Source organism: Nerophis ophidion, linkage group LG28 (assembly GCF_033978795.1).
Source record: "Nerophis ophidion isolate RoL-2023_Sa linkage group LG28, RoL_Noph_v1.0, whole genome shotgun sequence".
NCBI lineage: Eukaryota > Metazoa > Chordata > Actinopteri > Syngnathiformes > Syngnathidae > Nerophis > Nerophis ophidion.
The window spans coordinates 19,803,042-19,822,112 of NC_084638.1; the positions used below are offsets into that span (position 1 = coordinate 19,803,042).

Below are 19,071 nucleotides of genomic sequence, written 5' to 3' on the forward strand. Positions count from 1 at the left end.
AGATTTCGTCGAAGAACCAACCTCAAACTTACTTTCATATTGTTTGTTCATCACTGCTAGAATAGAATGGACTTTATTGTCATTTTATTTGCATATAACGAGATTAAAGACTCCAACTTAAGGTGCGGTAGTGGGAACAAATATGGGGTGAAATAAATAATACAAGAGGTGTAATAAAGGAAAAAACTAACAATTGAAATAAACAGACTACTATCCAATAAAAATAATAAGCAAAACTGTACAATATACAAAACACTGTAGAAATACAAAATACTGTACAATATACAGAACAAGACAAGAGTACCGAAGTAATAAATAACAATCAGTGTCGGACGTATTGCACTCGAAGGGTAATATTGCACAGTAGGGTATTAGGGCATGATATTGTATAGGGGTGAATTATTATTATTATAAGTTAGAGTTCAGCTAGAGTTCTGCTAAAGCCGGCTCATGCGTTGAATTTCCCAGTTTTAAGGGATACGCAGTAGAAATGGATGGACTGATGTTTAGTGACAGGCTGGAAACAGTCAAACCTCAAGCCCGCCAAGTGCTTGAACTCAAAACAGTTTTACACGGTCACAGACTGAGAGTGTGCAGACCAAGAAAGAAGCCCCTGTCCCCAAGTTGCAAACTCTGAGATGGATTTACTTATAAGACACCCACACATTCAAGCAGTTTTTGGGACAAAACTTTACTGGTCAGATGCGACTTTGCTTCACCTCCAATCAACAGCGAAAAGGCTGATCTTTGTGCACAAGCATGTTTTTTGAAAAGACAACAATATCAAACACACTTTAAAAACTGCTTTCAAAGGGTTTCAGGCAGGTTTCTAGAATGTCCGTTCTAGAGACTCGACCGTAACCCTGCTAAACATTTGAGAACAATGCTTTGAACACATATCAAACAAATCTACCAGTATTTCCAAGAACGGGGTCAAATATGCAACCAGAATTTGTCCAGCAGCATTTTGCTTGATTTTTAATGTATTTTTTACGTATTGTGAAGAGACCCTGAATTGCTCCGTTGTAAGATCATTCTGAGTTTCCAGGATTCAAGTCACTTTTCTGCTGACCAACAATAGACTCCGAGATCGCCCGGCAAAAGTCTCCTTCTTGCCCTCAAAAGTCAGTATAATAAGTCCAGGAATGTTTTCAATAATGACAAATGAAGTGTTTAGTGAAGTGGAAGGGTTGGTGGAGGTGGCACTGTTTGTGATGATGGAGTGATGTGGAAGAGAGGTAGAAATACACATCATAGAGAAAAGAAAATTCAAAAAGTGGTAAAGAAAGTTCAAGAATGGGGAACAGCTTGGGGTTTAAGATTCTCTGTTCAGAAAACTAAAGTCATGAATTTTACCAAAGAGGAAAGTTCAAAGCAAGCTCCAAATTAAACTGTATGAAGAAAATTAAGAATAGTAATTAAATATTTAGGAATCTGGTTTGAAAAATATATGAACTGGTCAACTCACATCAGCAAAATAGTGGAGAAAAGTAAAAAGGTGTTAAATATAATGAGGGTTTTGGGGATAAAGATCGGGGGGCTGATAGACAGACATTGAAAGCAATATATATCACTGTGACAGGTTTGTGTCGTGGGGTCTTCAGGACCGAAGGATCACAGCAGGAGTTCAAGTTGACAATTCTTTTTAATCTTTTTACACACAATATTTCTTCTTTTGTTTGTTCCCAAAAGGATTTTCTTTTCATTTTTAATTTTCACAACAGTTCATCTTCTTCGTTCACTCCCCAAGTCTTTTCAGTCTTAGTTCGTTCACTCACAAAGTTATTAACTCGCTCAGTCCTCCCACAACCCTTCTGGCGTCCTCAGCACCTCCTGGGGTCCTTCTGGCTTTTCAGCCCCGCCCTGCAGTCACCAACGCTGCTAAATAGAGACAGGTGATTAGATAACTCGTTCCAGCTGAGGTATCCACTCACCTGTCATCTTGCTTCCAGCCGGTTCCTGTGCATGCCATCGCCGGCAGGCGGCGCGTGACCACGCCCCGCCTCTCACAGGCCTCCACCGTCAGTTTCAGGCCGGGCACCTGTCCAGGAGGGAGAGAGGAAGTCCGTCACGGCCATCTGCGCGCCCGGCCTGTGGACCACCCGGAAGTTGTATGGCTGTAATGCGAGGTACCACCGGGTGATCCGTGCGTTTGCATCCTTCATCCGGTGGAGCCATTGGAGCGGTTTGTGGTCCGAACAGAGACTGAAGGCGTGCCCCAGCAGGTAGTAGCGGAGGGCCCCGACCGCCCATCGGATGGCGAGGCACTCCCTCTCTACCGTACTGTACCTCGCCTCCCGGTCTGAGAGTTTCCGACTGATGTACAGAATGGGGCGGTCGACACCCCCCACCCGCTGGGACAGCACCGCCCCCAGTCCCCTGCCCGATGCGTCCGCCTGCAGACAAAAGGGGATGGTGAAGTCAGGCATACACAGTACCGGTTTCTCGCAGAGTGCCGTCTTTACCTGCTCGAACGCCCGCTGGCACTGCTCCGTCCACTGGACCAGCTCCGGGGCACCCTTTCGGGTGAGGTCAGTTAGTTGGCTGGTCACGTCCGCGAACCGTGGAATAAAGCGGCGGTAGTATCCCGCCAGGCCCAAAAACTGCCTCACCTCCTTTTTTGTCTTGGGGGGTGGACAGGCCGCAATCGCAGCTGTACAGTACCATGTACTGTACCTCCCTCCGGCCAACCGCACACTTTGCCGGGTTGGCGGTGAGCCCCGCCCGCCTCAGGGACTCGAGCACCGCCCCCACCCGCTGCATGTGCTGTTCCCAGCCGCTGCTTTGGATGATGACGTCATCCAAATATACGGCCGCGTATGCCGCGTGGGGGCGCAGCACCCGGTCCATGAGACGCTGGAACGTGGCGGGGGCACCGAACAAACCAAACGGCAGTGTCACGAACTGGAATAAACCTTCCGGAGTGGAGAAGGCCGTTTTTTCCTTGGACTCTGGTGATAAGGGAATCTGCCAGTAGCCCTTGGTCAAATCCAGTGTGGTGAAAAAGCGAGCAGTGCCTAGCCGATCCAGGAGCTCGTCGACCAGGGGCATTGGGTACGCGTCAAAACGTGACACCTCATTCACCTTGCGGTAATCCACACAGAAGCGTACTGAGCCATCCTTCTTTCCCACCAGAACGATTGGGCTACACCACGCGCTGTGGGATTCTTCTATCACCCCCAGTTCCAGCATGGTTTTTAATTCTTCCTGAACTACTTTGCGCTTGTGCTCGGGAAGTCTGTATGGTCGAGTCCGCACCGTAACCCCTGGGCTGGTCTCGATGTGATGTTGGATGAGGTTCGTGCGGCCGGGCCGCGCGGAGAACACATCAGAAAAGCGCTGCTGCAGCGCAGCAACATCCGCTTTCTGTTTGAGCGTGAGGTGATCATCACAGGGGAGGGGAGGGGAGGGGAAGGGGCAGAGCGTGGGACCTCTGGCCCCAACTCCTCCTCCTCTCTTACTACCATCACCATGGAAACAGGCTACGCCTCCTTCCATGCTTTCAGCAGATTGAGGTGGTAAATTTGGGAGTCTCCGCCCCGGTCCGAGCGCCGAACCTCATAGTCCACATCCCCCACTTGCCGTGTGACCTCAAAGGGTCCTTGCCATCGCGCAAGTAATTTAGAGCTGGAACTGGGAAGTAATAAAAAGACTTTTTCTCCCGGTGCAAATTTTCGCAGCTGGGTTCCCTGGTTGTACGTGCGTTTTTGGCGTTCTTGGGCTTGGAGCAAATTCTCCTGTGATAAGTGCCCCAATGTGTGTAGTTTTGCTCTCAAGTCCATAACGTGCTGGACTTCAGTTTTACTGGAGCTCGGACCTTCCTCCCAGCTTTCTTTAATTATGTCCAGCACTCCACGCGGCTTCCTGCCGTACAACAGCTCGGATGGTGTAAAACCTAGGGAGGACTGGGGTACCTCCCGCATCGCAAACATGAGGGGATCCAGCCATTTGTCCCAATTTGGTTTGTCGTTGTGCGTGAACTTACGGATCATGGTTTTTAGCGTTTTGTTCAAGCGTTCCACCAGTCCATCTGTTTGGGGGTGATACACGCTGGTGCGGATCGCTTTGATACCCAGTAATCCGTATAGTTCCTTGACTGTGCGTGACATGAAGGACGTGCCTTGGTCGGTCAGGATCTCTTTCGGGATCCCGACCCGGGAGATAATTTGAAACAGCGCTTGCGCTACGCTCCTTGCGGAGATGGAGCGCAGAGGCACTGCTTCGGGATAGCGCGTTGCGTAATCCACTAGGACTAACACAAAGCGATATCCCCGTGAGCTCGGGTGCAATGGCCCGATGAGGTCCATGCCTATTCTTTCGAATGGGACCTCTATAAGTGGTAATGGGCGCAAGGGCGCCTTCGGGACGGCCGCTGGATTTACCAGTTGGCATTCCGGGCAGGCGGCGCACCAGCGGCGCACATGTGCCCGAATGCCCGGCCAATAGAACCAGGCCATTAGCCGATTAAGTGTTTTGTCGTAACCCATATGTCCAGCCATTGGGTTCACATGCGCCGCCTGGAAAACCATTTCCCGGTGGCGTTTCGGCACCAGCAACTGGGTGATCTCTTCTCCCGTCTGACTGTCACGGGTCACTCTATACAGCCTATCTCTCATAATGGAGTAATGAGGGAATACCCGCGCCGCTCCCGGGCTCATTAGCTGGCTGTCGATATAGTCGACTTGGTCCCAGGCCGCGCGCAAAGTTTCGTCTCGCGACTGCTCGAGGGGAAAATCCTCCGTAGGATGCCAATGGGAGGCCGGGGGGGCGTCCCGCGAAGCCCCCGCTGGTTCCCGCTCGGCAGTGGCATAAGGCCCCGCCTCGCCACTGAGAACCGCGCGGATACTCCCTTTTCCTACGGTCCGTGAACGCCTCCCCACACATTGCGTCACGAGAAGTGGAAACCCCGGCCAATTTGTCCCTAATATTATGGGAGGCGTAAGGTGCGCACTTACAGCAACCTTCACACTATGCTTTTGTCCCCGATGCCAAATTTCTACTGGAACAATGGGATACGTGTGCACATCCCCATGAATACATCTAATTCGCCCCTGTGTCGCCTGCCTCAACGCCCCGGGCCGAACCAGGTTTTGGTGGATCATGGTCTGTTTGCACCCCGAATCCACCATTTCCCGGTATATACTCTCTTGAACCTTTACCGGGACACAGAACGCCTCCCCTGGATCCCTGGGGGCTTGACCACCCGTATCACCTGCCCCACCTCCATCAGTGAGCATTCCCTGCGCACGTGACCAGGTTGGCCGCACCCCCAGCACACCGGCCCTGGCGTTCGAGGTGCCGTCTGCGGGGGAAGCCCTTGTTGCGCAGCGCCGGGAACCTGGACAGAGGGAGGAATGTCACACATTTTATAACCCCCTTTACCCCCCCTCAATAGTACTGGAGTATGATGTTGTGTGTGCGTGTATGAGTGTGTGTGTGCGTGTGTGTGCATGTCCCTGTCCGGGCTGGCGGCCTCCTGCGTCTGCCAGCTCCGTCTCCTGGGTGCTGGGATGGGCCGCTCGGCCGCTCGTGGTGCTGCTCTGGATCTGTCGGCTGCCCGTGGCGCTGGGGTGGGTCTTTCGGCAGTCTTGGCGCTTCCTTCCCGGTACACTGCCAGATGATCCTCGGCCAGGGCCAACGCGGCCATCAGGTCCTGCGGGCGATGGTACCGCACCCAAGCGGCCGTCTGGGCTGGGATGGCCTCCACAAACTGCTCCAGGAGGATCCGCTCCAGCATCTTGCTATTGGCCTCCTGGGGTTCCAGCCACCGGACAGCCGCATCCCGAAGCTGCTGCGCCAGCACGAATGGTCGGTCCTCGGGCCCCAGTCGCATGGCACGGAACCGGCGTCAATGGTCCTCCGGGTGGCTGCCGATGCGGTCTAAAATTGCCCGCCGTAGGTTGGGGAAATGCACCCGAGCGTGCGCTGGGAGACTAAGCGCCGCTCGCCGCGCCTCCCCCTCCAGGAGCAGCAGCAGCTTGACACCCCACTCGGTGTCCGGCCAGCCGCATGCTGTCGCTGTGGTCTCAAATACGTCGAGGAATACTTGCGGGTCCTCTCCCTCCGACATCCTCTGCATGGCGGTCCCCTTCCCCTTCTCCTTTCCTCTGGACTGGCTCACCAGTGCTTGCAGTACTTGCGTCTGTTGCATGCTTGCCTCCATCTGCTGCTGGGTGGCTGCTGACAACTCCGCCAGCACTCTTCCCAGTGCCTCCAGGGGGATTGGGGCCGTCATCCTTCCTCGGTCATTGCTTGGTTGGGCGCCAACTGTGACAGGTTTGTGTCGTGAGGTCTTCAGGACCGAAGGATCACAGCAGGAGTTCAAGTTGACAATTATTTTTAATCTTTTTACACACAATATTTCTTCTTTTGTTTGTTCCCAAAAGGATTTTATTTTCATTTTTAATTTTCACAACAGTTCATCTTCTTCGTTCACTCCCCAAGTCTTTTCAGTCTTAGCTCGTTCACTCACAAAGTTTTTAACTCGCTCAGTCCTCCCACAACCCTTCTGGCGTCCTCAGCACCTCTTGGGGTCCTTCTGGCTTTTCAGCCCCGCCCTGCAGTCACCAACGCTGCTAAATACAGACAGGTGATTAGATAACTCGTTCCAGCTGAGGTATCCACTCACCTGTCATCTTGCTTCCAGCCGGTTCCTGTGCATGCCATCGCCGGCAGGCGGCGCGTGACCACACCCCGCCTCTCACAATCACTTTAATTCCATTTGTTATTGTGTATGGATGCATCATTTACCAATCTGCTTCAAAAACATTGATTGATTGATTGATTGAAACTTTTATAAGTAGATTGCACAGTACAGTACATATTCCGTACAATTGACCACTAAATGGTAACACCCAAATAAGTTTTTCAACTTGTTTAAGTCGGGGTCCACGTTAATCAACTCATGGTACAAATATATACTATCAGCATAATACAGTCATCACACAAGTTAATCATCAGACTATATACATTGAATTATTTACATTATTTACAATCCCAAAGTTATATGTTAACTAAATGAGTATGACTAGAACTAAAGTATCTTAAGTATGTACTTAAGATGTGACTATAAGGTTTTACTACTTACGTATAAAACACTACACGGTCTAACTCCATCCTATCTTGCCGATTGTATTGTACCATATGTCCCGGCAAGAAATCTGCGTTCAAAAGACTCCGGCTTATTAGTGATTCCTAAAGCCCAAAAAAAGTCTGCGGGGTATAGAGCGTTTTCTGTTCGGGCTCCAGTACTATGGAATACGCTCCCGGTAACAGTTGATCCGACTACGCTTGGGATGGTTTCCCCTGGACGGGACTCTCGCTGCTGTCTTGGATCCGCTTTGAACTGAACTCTCGCGGCTGTGTTGGAGCCACTATGAATTGAACTTTCACAGTATCATGTTAGACCCGGTCGACATCCATTGCTTTCGGTCCCCTAGAGGGAGGGGGTTACCCACATTTGAGGTCCTCTCCAAGGTTTCTCATAGTCATCATTGTCACTGGCGTCCCACTGGGTGTGAATTCTCCTTGCCCGCTGGGTGTGAGTTTTCCTTACATTGATTGATTGATTGAAGTATTATCAGTTTAAAAAACATTCTAAGTGTTTCCACAAGTACAACAAATAAGCACTTTTTTCTATACAACAACATTTCTTGAAGCAGTATCTTCAATATAAAAGGCATGTTGTGCTATCGGAGGGGGCGGAAACTGACGTCAGACGCCACCTGGACCACCTGTTAGAAAAAGTTCAAGTACCAATGATTGTCACACACACACGTGAAATGTGTCCTCTGCATTTGACCAATCCCCTTATTCACCCCCTGGAAGATGAGGGGAGCAGTGAGCAGCAGCAGTGGCCGCACCCAGATGGTTTTTCTGCGGGGCCACTTCTTGATCATATTCTCATTTTGGACCTTTTTTGCGGAGATACCATTGGCCTGTGGAGAAGTGGGACTAAAACAGACAATTATCAGGGGGACTTGAGTTGGAGGCACGGTACCGCAAGTAAGCTGCGGCTTTGGACGTTTTATCACGTGCTCGTATGTGCATGTCGCTACGTGCATGTCTCCTATGTCACTTTGTAAGTTGTAACACTAACAATAACAGTGCAAGACTAGGCCACAAGCTAAAACTAGTCTATAAATAAATCACATTTTACCATTCTGTATTCTGAAGGCAATCTATGTTGTGTGCTACTCCAGCATCAATATCATCAGCGTCCTCCTGACCGTCACCGTCAGCGTCGGGTTCAAAGCGGTATGGCTCTATCCCTTGTTGGGGTTGGCCGAGTGGTCCTGCCACCCCCACGGCTGCCACGGCTGCCACGGCGCTTCTCACAGCATCTTCCCTTTCTGAATCGCTCCCACTGGCCTCTAGTCCTTCACTCTCACTTTCCTCATTTACAAATCTTTCATCCTTGCTCCAATTAATGGAAAAATTGCTGCTTTCTCGTTCCGAATCGCTCTCGCCGCTAGTGGCCATGATTATAAACACTGTGCGGATGTGAGGAGCTCCACAACCCGTGACATAACGCGCATATAGTCTGCTACTTCCGGTAAAGGCAAGGCTTTTTTATCAGCACCAGAAGTTGCGAACTTTATCGTCGATGTTCTCTACTAAATCCTTTCAGCAAAAATATGGCAATATCGCGAAATGATCAAGTATTACACATAGAATGGACCTGCTATTTCCGTTTGAAAAAGAAAATCTCATTTCAGTAGGCCTTTAATTTTATGTGTTGTACCGTGTTGTGAAAAGACTCTAAATTGCTCAGTCATTGAAAATCAGACTTTAATTCTAAGTTTGCAGGATTTAAGTATCTTCTGCTGGCCAAAAATTGGTTCTCAAATTCTCCTGCAGGGGCATCATGCTTGCCCATGATGTTCTGTCATCAGAATCTGAATCAGAAGTACTTTATTAATCCACGAGGGCAAATTAAGATTTTTATCACAATCCCATTCAAGAGCAGACAAACATTACAGGGAGACAGAACAGGATCGCTGACGGGTCTGACAACTTCCGGTGCGCCTCACAAAAAAGGTGAGAAACAGGTAAACTCTGGGGAAGGGGTTGAATAAAATGAAAAAAAAAAAATCAGTCTAAGCCTGGGCTCCTGGACAGGTGGTCCAGACTGAGGCCTAGGGAAGAAGAATAAAACCTCATAGCCATAGCACCCATAAACATGTGTGTGAGAGGGAAACATCAAAGAACACAAAGGACATTAAAAGAGCAGAGCTGATGCAACCAGCTGCCACTCCAGCAGTGCTATTTCTACATACTTCTACACAAGTAAAAGTAAAACAACAAAAACAACAACAAATAACTAACCAATAATATATATTGTGCACACATGATTGCACCATACGTAGACAAGCAACCAAACAAAAACATAATTTCAACTCTGCAGTGTTCCACTCCATCACCTACTGGGGTGGAAGGAGCATGGCCAGAGACAGGAGCAGACCCAACAAAGCAACCAAGAGAGCTACCCACCAACTCTCGGCCAGTGTCCAGTCCACATGGATGAGCGAGGATGTGTGCAAGGAGACAGAGGTGTCCGATACCTGCTCATTCAGCCAAGACACTGTGAAGCTTGTCCGTCCCGGCGCTCTACGCCAGCTCCACAGCCTTGTCTCTTCATCCGCATCTCCTCCAGTCTCTCAAAATGAACTCTGGGAGACACAGCAGCTGGTCTCCATGGCCAAAAGGCTCCCGGTAGGCAGATCTAGAAGTTCACAAAAAAGCACCGCAGAAGTCATGAAAGTACCGCCCCTTGTCACACAGTCCCAAAGGGTCCCCAACCAAAAGGCAAAAAAAAAAACCCTCATGGAAGCAAAAGGGAAACAGCAGGAACAGAAAAGGATGACACAAGAGCACAGAGCTCCTGCCACCAGCAGCCACTACAGCGGCGCCATCTTAATGGAATACTTGTATGTTTAAGTAATGTATGTATAAAAAATGAACATCTTACTTCGGATTAAAAGGGAACAAGAATATGAAAATGAACAAGGTGTATCGCCACAATTTCAACCACTTTTACGCTTCTGTCATTGTAATGACGGGGGCGTCACTAACTCCCATCGCATCATTTATTTTTTAAATGTTGATTTTTTTTTAAAATGAATCACTTACTGTAACCACACCCAAAAAAAAAAATACATTTTCAGAATTCTTAAATAAATTATCGATTTATTTTCCATTTGAGGCTGCTGAACATATCTTTCATGTTTGCGTACAGATCTGTGCTGTTTCATAAAGAATACCATATTTTTAATAACGTTTGTTTTGTATATAATGGTTTATGATGACATTGTTATTGAAATACAGATGACACAAAAGAACCATGGTAAGTAAGTGTGGCAAAACAAGTTGGCGGAAGTGACGTACGGTACGCGCATGCGTGGACCGTTCGGGTGATAAAGCAAGATGGCGTCTGACGGAGAAGTCCTAAACGCGGGCATTATATTTCTGTATTCTTACATATATGTTGTTTAATAGAGTACACACGGTTAATAATTGTTTGTAGCCGGATACATTAGTCTGAGCGCACTTTGACACTTCTCCTGTTTGCTAGCTTCACTTAAGGTAGCTGCAGCTAGTTTAGCTGGCTAGTTAGCTTAGCTTGTTAGCTGCTAACAAAGAGACGCGGAAGTTATTTAAACATCGCTAAGTAGGGAACTAATGTGAGTGTAAAGTGTTGTGATTGTGTGAAAATTTGCGAAAGAACGATGGCAAAGTATGAGGAGGAACTTTGTCCAAGAAAAGAGGAGAAGGAGCGACAACATCAACTACTGGATGTTTATTATAAGAAACATCATCAAGTTGTGTTACACAGAACAGGTTTGTTTACTTCTTACTTTCACATCTTTACTAACTTTATATTGCAATATTAACACTATTCTTAAATATATTGTGTACAAGAAGTTTGGTTGTCTTGTGAGGATGATGTACATACAGTCGTGGTCAAAAGTTTACATACACTTGTAAAGAACATAATGTCATGGCTGTCTTGAGTTTCCAATAATTTCTAAAACTCTTATTTTTTTGTGATAGAGTGATTGGAGCACATACTTGTTGGTCACAAAAACATTCATGAAGTTTGGTTCTTTTATTAATTTATTATGGGTCTACTGAAAATGTGAGCAAATCTGCTGGGTCAGAAGTATATATACAATGTTATATGCAGTCTATATTATATACAGCAATGACAGTAGGAATGGTGTTCCCGGTATTAAAGGCCTCACATTTTCTCCAAACATATTGCTGGGTGTTGTGACCAAACAACTCAATTTTTGTTTCATCTGACATCACATGGACAAAGATAAGACCTTCTAGAGTAAAGTTATGTGGTCAGATGAAACAAAAATCGAGCCGTTTGGCCACAATATCCAGCAATATAGTTGGAGGAGACAAGGCGAGGTATTTAATCCCAGGAACACCATTACCACCGTCAAGCATGGTGGTGGTAGTGTTATGCTATGGGTCTGTTTTGTTACCAATGGAACTGGTGCTTTTAATGTTACAATAAACAAGGAAGATTACCTCCAAATTCTTCAGGACAACCTAAAACCATCAGCCCGGAGGTTGGGTCTTGGGCGCAATTGAGTGTTCCAACAGGACAATGACCGTAAACACAGGTCAGAAGTGGTACAGGAATGGCTAATTAAGGCGAGAATGAAGGTTTTAGAATGGCCTTCCCAAAGTCCTGACTTAAACATGTGGACAATGCTGAAGAAATGAGTCCATGTCAGAAAACCAACAAATTTAGCTGAACTGCACCAATTTTGTCAAGAGGAGTGGTCGAAAATTCCACCAGAAGCTTGTGGATGGCTACCAAAAGTGCCTTATTGCAGTGAAACTTGCCAGGGGACATGTAACCGAATATTAACATCGCACCTTCGCTTCATCCAAGCAGTCATGACATTTTCTCACCAGTATATTGGCTTTCTTCTCTGTCTAAGCATGTCAGCATCATCCTCCATCTTGTCATTGATGATGCGGCTAAAGTATTTGACATTGTTGCACACAGACATGGTTTGACCAGGCAAATAGAAACCTAGAGAAATTAAGATATTGATCCTCCTTGGTCCTACATATCATTACCATACTCTTTGTAGCATTATACTTGATGTCAAACTTGACTCCATAGTCTGAGCATATGTTAAGAAGCTGGCGGAACCCTGCACTACTGGGAGATATAATGGCCAAATCATCAGCGTACATAAAGTGTTTGATAAAGGTGTTCCCCATGATGCATCCTGTTCTGCATTCTCCCACTGCCTTGACAGGTCATCCATAGACAGGCTAAATAGGCCTGGTGATAGAAGCCCACCCTGCCGTACCCCATTGCTAACTCTAAAGGCAGAGGATAAACTACTCCCCCATTTTACCTGCATCGTCTGCCTGTCGTACCAATATGCCAGAATATACCCAGAACACCCCTATGCTTCAGATTGGTGAAGAGTTTGAGATGGTTGACTCCGTCAAATGCCTTCAATGCTTTAATAAACCCTACCATCATTGTAGAACCCTGCGTTATGTATTATTCCTCTGCTTCTTTTAAATCATGAGTACACAAGTCAGTGCTGTACTTGCTCTTAAAGCCAAATAGGTTGTGTGCGGTGCAAATAAGATCCCCAACTCTGTATAATATCACACTTTCCAGCACTTTAGATAGCATGCTGGCTCGGGCGATAGGTTGATAATTGTCCATAGTCCCTACCTTACCAGCCTTGTCTTTAATGACAGCTACTAAAATAACTGTCAGCATAGCAGCAGGCATGCTGCCATGCATTACCAACCTACCAATATATACCTACTGCATGTACATAAAACCTTAATGGAGCAGTTTGGATATGTTTTAAGTTATTTGTAGGTAGAATAATGTGACTCTAATAGCCTCTATTGTAAGCAGACTTTTGATCACAGTTATTAACTATTTAGAATACACAAAAAATAAAAAACATGTTTTCTTGGTAGCCAAAATAAAAAAAAAGTGTGGTTACCTTACAAGTGAAGAGAAGTATATTTATTTAGCTCTTTTCTCTAGTGATTCAGAGCGCTTTAGTGAAACCCATGATCTAAGTTACACAGCTCGGTTGGTAGAGTGGCCGTGCCAGCAACTTGAGGGTTGCAGGTTCGATTCCCGCTTCTGCCATCCTAGTCACTGCCGTTGTGTCCTTGGGCAAGACACTTTACCCACCTGCTCCAAGTGCCACCCACACTGGTTTAAAATGTAACTTAGATATTGGGTTTCACTATGTAAAGCGCTTTGAGTCACTAGAGAAAAGCGCTATATAAATATAATTCACTTCACATTTAAACCAGTGTGTGTGGCACTGGGAGCAGGTGGGTAAAGTAAGTTGCTCAATGACACAATGGCAGTGACAAGGATCAAACCTGGAACCGTCGAGTTGCTGGCACGGCCGCTCTACCAACCGAGCCACGCTGGCCTTAGAATGTATTAAATTCTATCAAAATCTAATAAAAATCGTGAATACATTCTAGAAATGTGTCAATAATTCTATTAACAATATTTTTATTTGGAACTTTCTAATGTAACGTGTTTCTATTTACACTTCTATTAAAATGTAATAATCACTTATTCTTCTATTTTGTTAAAATGTAATAAGCACTTGTTTTGTTGTTTGATACTTTAAATTTAAGATATTTAGCAGTGTTTCTGTGGATCATTAAAACGCATTAAAAGTCATTGAATGGACTTTGCCTGAATTAAGGCCTTAAGTGGAATTAAAAGGCATTAAATACGATGTCCAGAGGCATTAAAATATTCATGCAATTGTAGACTGGGACCAATATGAATGAAAATAAAACTAATACCTTAATTCTTGCCGTCATCAAAATATTATTATGTCCATCTGTTTCCTTCTTGGTCTGTGGATTTTAAACTGGACTAAGAGGTCTCACTCTGTGCATCGCTCTCAGCACCTGAGCATGTTTATTCCACAGTAGACTTACATGAACAAAGTGAGCCTCTTGTCAGTCGTTCACAGTCTTTGTTTCGGCTACTTGCAATTCTCTTCCACACGTTTTCCTGTGTGCAGTAGTGTTAGCGACACTCACTTTAATGTTAGAGATGGAAATAGTCATTTTAATACAAAGCTGTAATACAGGCCCTCATATAACTGCCCAGGATATGCCTGTTAAATGATTCTTTAATTTTGAACCTTTTAGAATCAGCATGTTATCATCCACTTGTGTCAAGGAGGTGAAATTAGGTCTGAAAACCTTTTGACAAGTTGACTTAATGTCCATTAGGACTTTTCAAAGTGTAGAATACCATCCGCCTTAAAAAGAATAATTTACTTTGAAAGTAAACTAGATAATTTATTTTGTGTTTATGCATGACTTCCTGTCCCACACGAGCAGATTTTAGCTCAATTGAACCGCCTTGTTGTGTCGACCACTTTATATAGAAGCCAGGTGGTGGAAACTGACACATTGACTTGATAACAAAAAACAGAACGAGTCTGTCGCCATGGCGCCGTCGTTCCACATCCAGTGGAAATCCCTGGTTACACTTACAAACATTGCTAGGCGAGATAAATGAAACCTCGAAGCAACAGGAAATACACTTTCAACCCAAAGCACTCGCAGTGAGCAAACTTGACCACAAGATGGCGTCATAGCAGAGACAACAATACAGAATACAGATTTATATTGACAACCTAATATTTTCTTCAACCTAATATTTTATTCAAGTGCAGCTGGAGCCTATCCCAGCTGCACTTAAGTGGAAGGGAATTTATTGGAATATAGATTTTAGGCCATATTGCCCAGCCCTCGTAAAAACTGGTCTTCTTTTCCTGTGAATAATGTTGTAAAGAGCGGTGTGTTTGTTTTCAGGCCAATTCATAAAATAACTTGTTATTTTAAGTACATGTAAACTTACCGAATGCCTCATGTGACTGAGAAAATCTGGACATTTCTAAAGCATGTTTGTCATTTTTGTGTCCTGCAGACGTCTGTGAAGAACAACTTCTGCCTGAAAAACAGGAGTGTAGCTTCAGGATGGTGAAGGAGGTGCCATCAAAGAGGAAGACCAGGCGCCACGGACCCTCTGGCGTCTCCCTTTCCTCTTTGACACAGACCCTTCCCTTTAAAAAGGAAGATGAAGACTCACTGACCCCCCACATTAAAGAGGAAGAGGAAGAACACAGCATCAGTCAGGAGGGAGATCATCTTGAAGGACTGGTGGAGTTCCCAGTGACTGGTGTCCCTGTGAAGAGTGAAGATGATGAGGTCAAAGGTGAAAGTGAGGAGAAGAGAGAGGTGGAGCCTCCAAGCAGCAGCTCAACACAACACATGACAACAGAAGCTGATGGAGACCACTGTGGAGGATCACAAGCAGACAAGCTCTTAGCTCCACTATCAGATAGTGAGGACACAACGTCACACTCTCCTGACACTGATGATGAAGACTCTAAAGATGATAAGACATGTCACACTGACAACACTCACTTCACATGTTCTCACTGTGACAAAACTTTTAAATATCATAGTCGTCTGAAAGTACACATGAGAATGCACACTGGAGAAAAACCTTTTCCCTGCTCAGAATGTGGGAAATGTTTTTCACGAAGAAATGGACTGAGTGAACACATGCAAACACACACTAAAGAAAAACCTTTTTCTTGTTCAGTGTGCGGAAAAAGCTTTACACAAAGACAGTGTTTAAAAAAGCACACAAGATTACACACCGAGGAGAAATCTTTTACCTGTGCATTCTGTGGTAAAGGTTTTGTATTACGTGAATATTTGAAAGTACACATGAGAACACACACCGGGGACAAACCATATTACTGTTCATTTTGCGATAAAGGTTTTGCGCAAAGTCAAACTTTTAAAGTACACATGAGAAAACACACTGGTGAAAAACCCTATCCCTGTTCAAGCTGCAACAAAAGCTTTGTTGACAGGGCAAAACTTATAATACACACAAGAACACACACTGGAGAAAAACCTTTTCCCTGCTCAGTCTGCCACAGAAGCTTTTGTGAACAATCAAAGCTTGTAAGACACATGAGAAGACACACAGGAGAGAAAGTGTTGAGTTGCAGTGTGTGTGGTGAAAGATTCTCTTATAAGTACCAGTGTAAGAAACACATATGTGCTGGTGATTCTAAATAAGCTGTCAAGACTTTAACTTTTTACTTTGTAACAACAAGAGCACATAAAACATGTGTGACATTGTTGTTTTGTGTTGTTAATGTAGTTCTACCATTTAGAGATTACATATGTTAGATTGGTGATTTTTTTCCCCCCCAGTCAAGTACATGCTTTAATATACCACGTTGTGTACTTTAATTTAAAAATGGACAAAACAATTTGACTTTAAAGGTGAGAGTAAACAGCACAAAAACTATGTTCCATGAAATCAACATTTTACGTGCATATGGATATTCATCATTCACTTACATCCGTGTACCGTAGGTTTTTGAAATAATGAAGTGTTACATATTTTGATTTCTAATAAATGATTCCATAGATCAATGTTTCTCAAACCACTACATCAATGAAACATGTTTAAAGTACAGTGTTTTATGTCCCTATAATTCAAACACAGTGTTACTGTTTGAACTATGTAATGTTACAATGGCCAAACATTTTTAATAAATCTACTTGTTAAATAAAACTTCTGTTTTCCTTTTTAAATGAAAACGTTTGCCTACTATGCTACTCTTTTTAATGTTGGTAATTTTGGTGGTACTTGGGGAGCCAAGTTTTTTCTGAGTTGGGTGAAAAAAGTTTGAGAGCCACTGCAAGTCAAGTGCTGCAGCAGCGCAACATGTTGTAGTATAATATACACATACTGTAGTAATATAGTTACATAATTTAGTTCCAAATATGTATACTGTAGTACTATATACATGTACTGTAGTACTAATAATATTTACTGTAGTACTATATACATGTACTGTACTACCATATATATTTACTGTAGTACTACATACATATAGTGTAGTACGACACCTACTCAGTGGCCTTAGTGGTTAGAGTGTCCGCCCTGAGATCAGTAGGTTGGGAATTCAAATCCCAGCCGAGTCATACCAAAGACTATAAAAAAAATAGGGCCCATTGCCTCCCTGCTTGGCACTCAGCATCAAGTTGGAATCGGGGGTTGAATCACCATAAATGATTCCCGGGCGCGGCACCGCTGCTGCCCACTGCTCCCCTCAATCCCCAGGGGGTGATCAAGGGGATGGGTCAAATGCAGAGGACAAATTTCACCACACCTAGCGTGTGTGTGACAATCATTGGTACTTTAACTTTAATACTGTAGTACTATACTGTAGTACTATTTTTGTTTAATTTTTAAATTCTTTATTTTATTTATTTATTTATTTATTTGCTGCTTGCGCTGTAGAAGGCGGCTGCATCACCAGTAGCCCTGTAGTTCTGTAGTCAGAGACACTAAAGCATGTGGGAAAAGCAAAGTTGGGGGGCTCATCAAATACGTTAACAACCGCTGGTGTAACCCGGGACACATTTCTGTGAAGAAAGACTTGTGTTGCCCAGACCTGGAGCTACAAGCTGTTAGCCTCCGGCCATACTTTCTGCCGAAGGAGTTCAGTCACGTGATCTCCCTCTGTGTTTACATTCCCCCGAGGGCAGATGCAGCCAATGCATGTGAGATGATCCATGCCATCACATCAAGGCTACGAACAAAACATCCTGAGGCTTTTTTCATCATTTCTGGGGACTTCAATCATGCTACTTTGGACTCAACATTAGCTGCTCTTTACCAGGTTGTGGATTGTCCCACGAGAAACAACAGGATTGATTGATTGAAACTTTTATTAGTAAATTGCACAATTCAGTACATATTCTGTATAATTGACCACTAAATGGTAACTCCCGAATAAGTTCTTCAACTTGTTTAAGTCGGGGTCCACGTTAATCAATTCATGGTACAAATATATACTATCAGCATACTACAGTCATCACACAAGTTAATCGTCATAGTATATACATTCAATTATTTACATTATTTACATACCGGCGAGGTGGGATGACGAGCTTTGGTTGATATCAGTACGTCAGTCCTCAACAATTGCATCGACAGAGAAATGGACATTGAAACAGTGTAGGTCTTACTTAGTAGGATACGTACAGCCAGCAGAGAACATAGTGAGTTCAGATAGCAGAAGAACAAGTACATACATTAGAAATACATTTGATTATTTACATTAGGTTTTTTACAATCCGAGGAGATGGGATGTGAATGGAGGAGGGTATTAATAAAGGGTTGAAGTTGCCTGGAGGTGTGGTTTTAGAGCGGTTTTGAAGGAGGATAGAGATGCACTTACTTTAAACCTGTTGGGAGGGCATTCCACATTGATGTGGCATAGAAGGAGAATGAGTTAAGACCTTTGTTAGATCGGAATCTGGGTTTAACGTGGTTTGTGGAGCTCCCCCTGGTGTTGTGGTTATGGCGGTTATTTACTTTAAGGAAGTAGTTTGACATGTACTTCGGTATCACGCAGGTGTAGCGGATTTTATAGACTAGGCTCAGTACAAGTTGTTTTACTCTGTCCGCCACCCTGAGCCAGCCCACTTTGGAGAAGTGGGTAGGAGTGAGGTGTGATCTGGGGTGGAGTTCTAAAAGTAACCGGACTAGCTTGTCCTGGGATGTTTGGAGTCTAGATTTGAGGGTTTTGGAGGTGCTGGGGTACCAGGAGGTGCAAGCGTAATCAAAAAAAGGGTTGACTGAGAGTTCCCACTAGAATCTTCAAGGTGCTTTTGTTGACCAGAGAGGAGATTCTGTAGAGGAATCTTGTTCTTTGGTTGACATTTTTGATTACCTTGGTTTGCATTTTATCACAGGAAAGATTGGCCTCTAGAATGGAACCTAGGTACTTGACCTCTTCTTTCCTGGTGATAAAAATGTCACCCACTTTTATAGTGAAGTCACTGACTTTCTTAAAGTTGACGTGGGACCCAAATAGGATGGATTCTGTTTGACCTAAGTGTATGGATAGCTTGTTGTCAGCGAGCCAGGTGCAAATACTAAAGAGTTCAGCACTGAGGATTTGTTCCACCTGTGACTTG

General features: G+C 44.8%; 2 protein-coding genes across 2 annotated transcripts in view; both read left to right on the plus strand.

Moving 5' to 3' along the window:
- Positions 1-19,071, plus strand: part of LOC133545391 (gastrula zinc finger protein XlCGF57.1-like) — a 211,375-nt gene that overhangs the window by 74,566 nt on the left and 117,738 nt on the right. The window lies entirely within an intron of this gene.
- On the plus strand, positions 10,415-16,512 carry LOC133545457 (oocyte zinc finger protein XlCOF6.1-like). Its single transcript, XM_061891069.1, has 2 exons — positions 10,415-10,839; positions 14,981-16,512. Exons 1-2 carry the CDS (start codon positions 10,728-10,730, stop codon positions 16,147-16,149), a joined length of 1,281 nt encoding a protein of 426 aa, XP_061747053.1. The 5' UTR covers positions 10,415-10,727; the 3' UTR covers positions 16,150-16,512.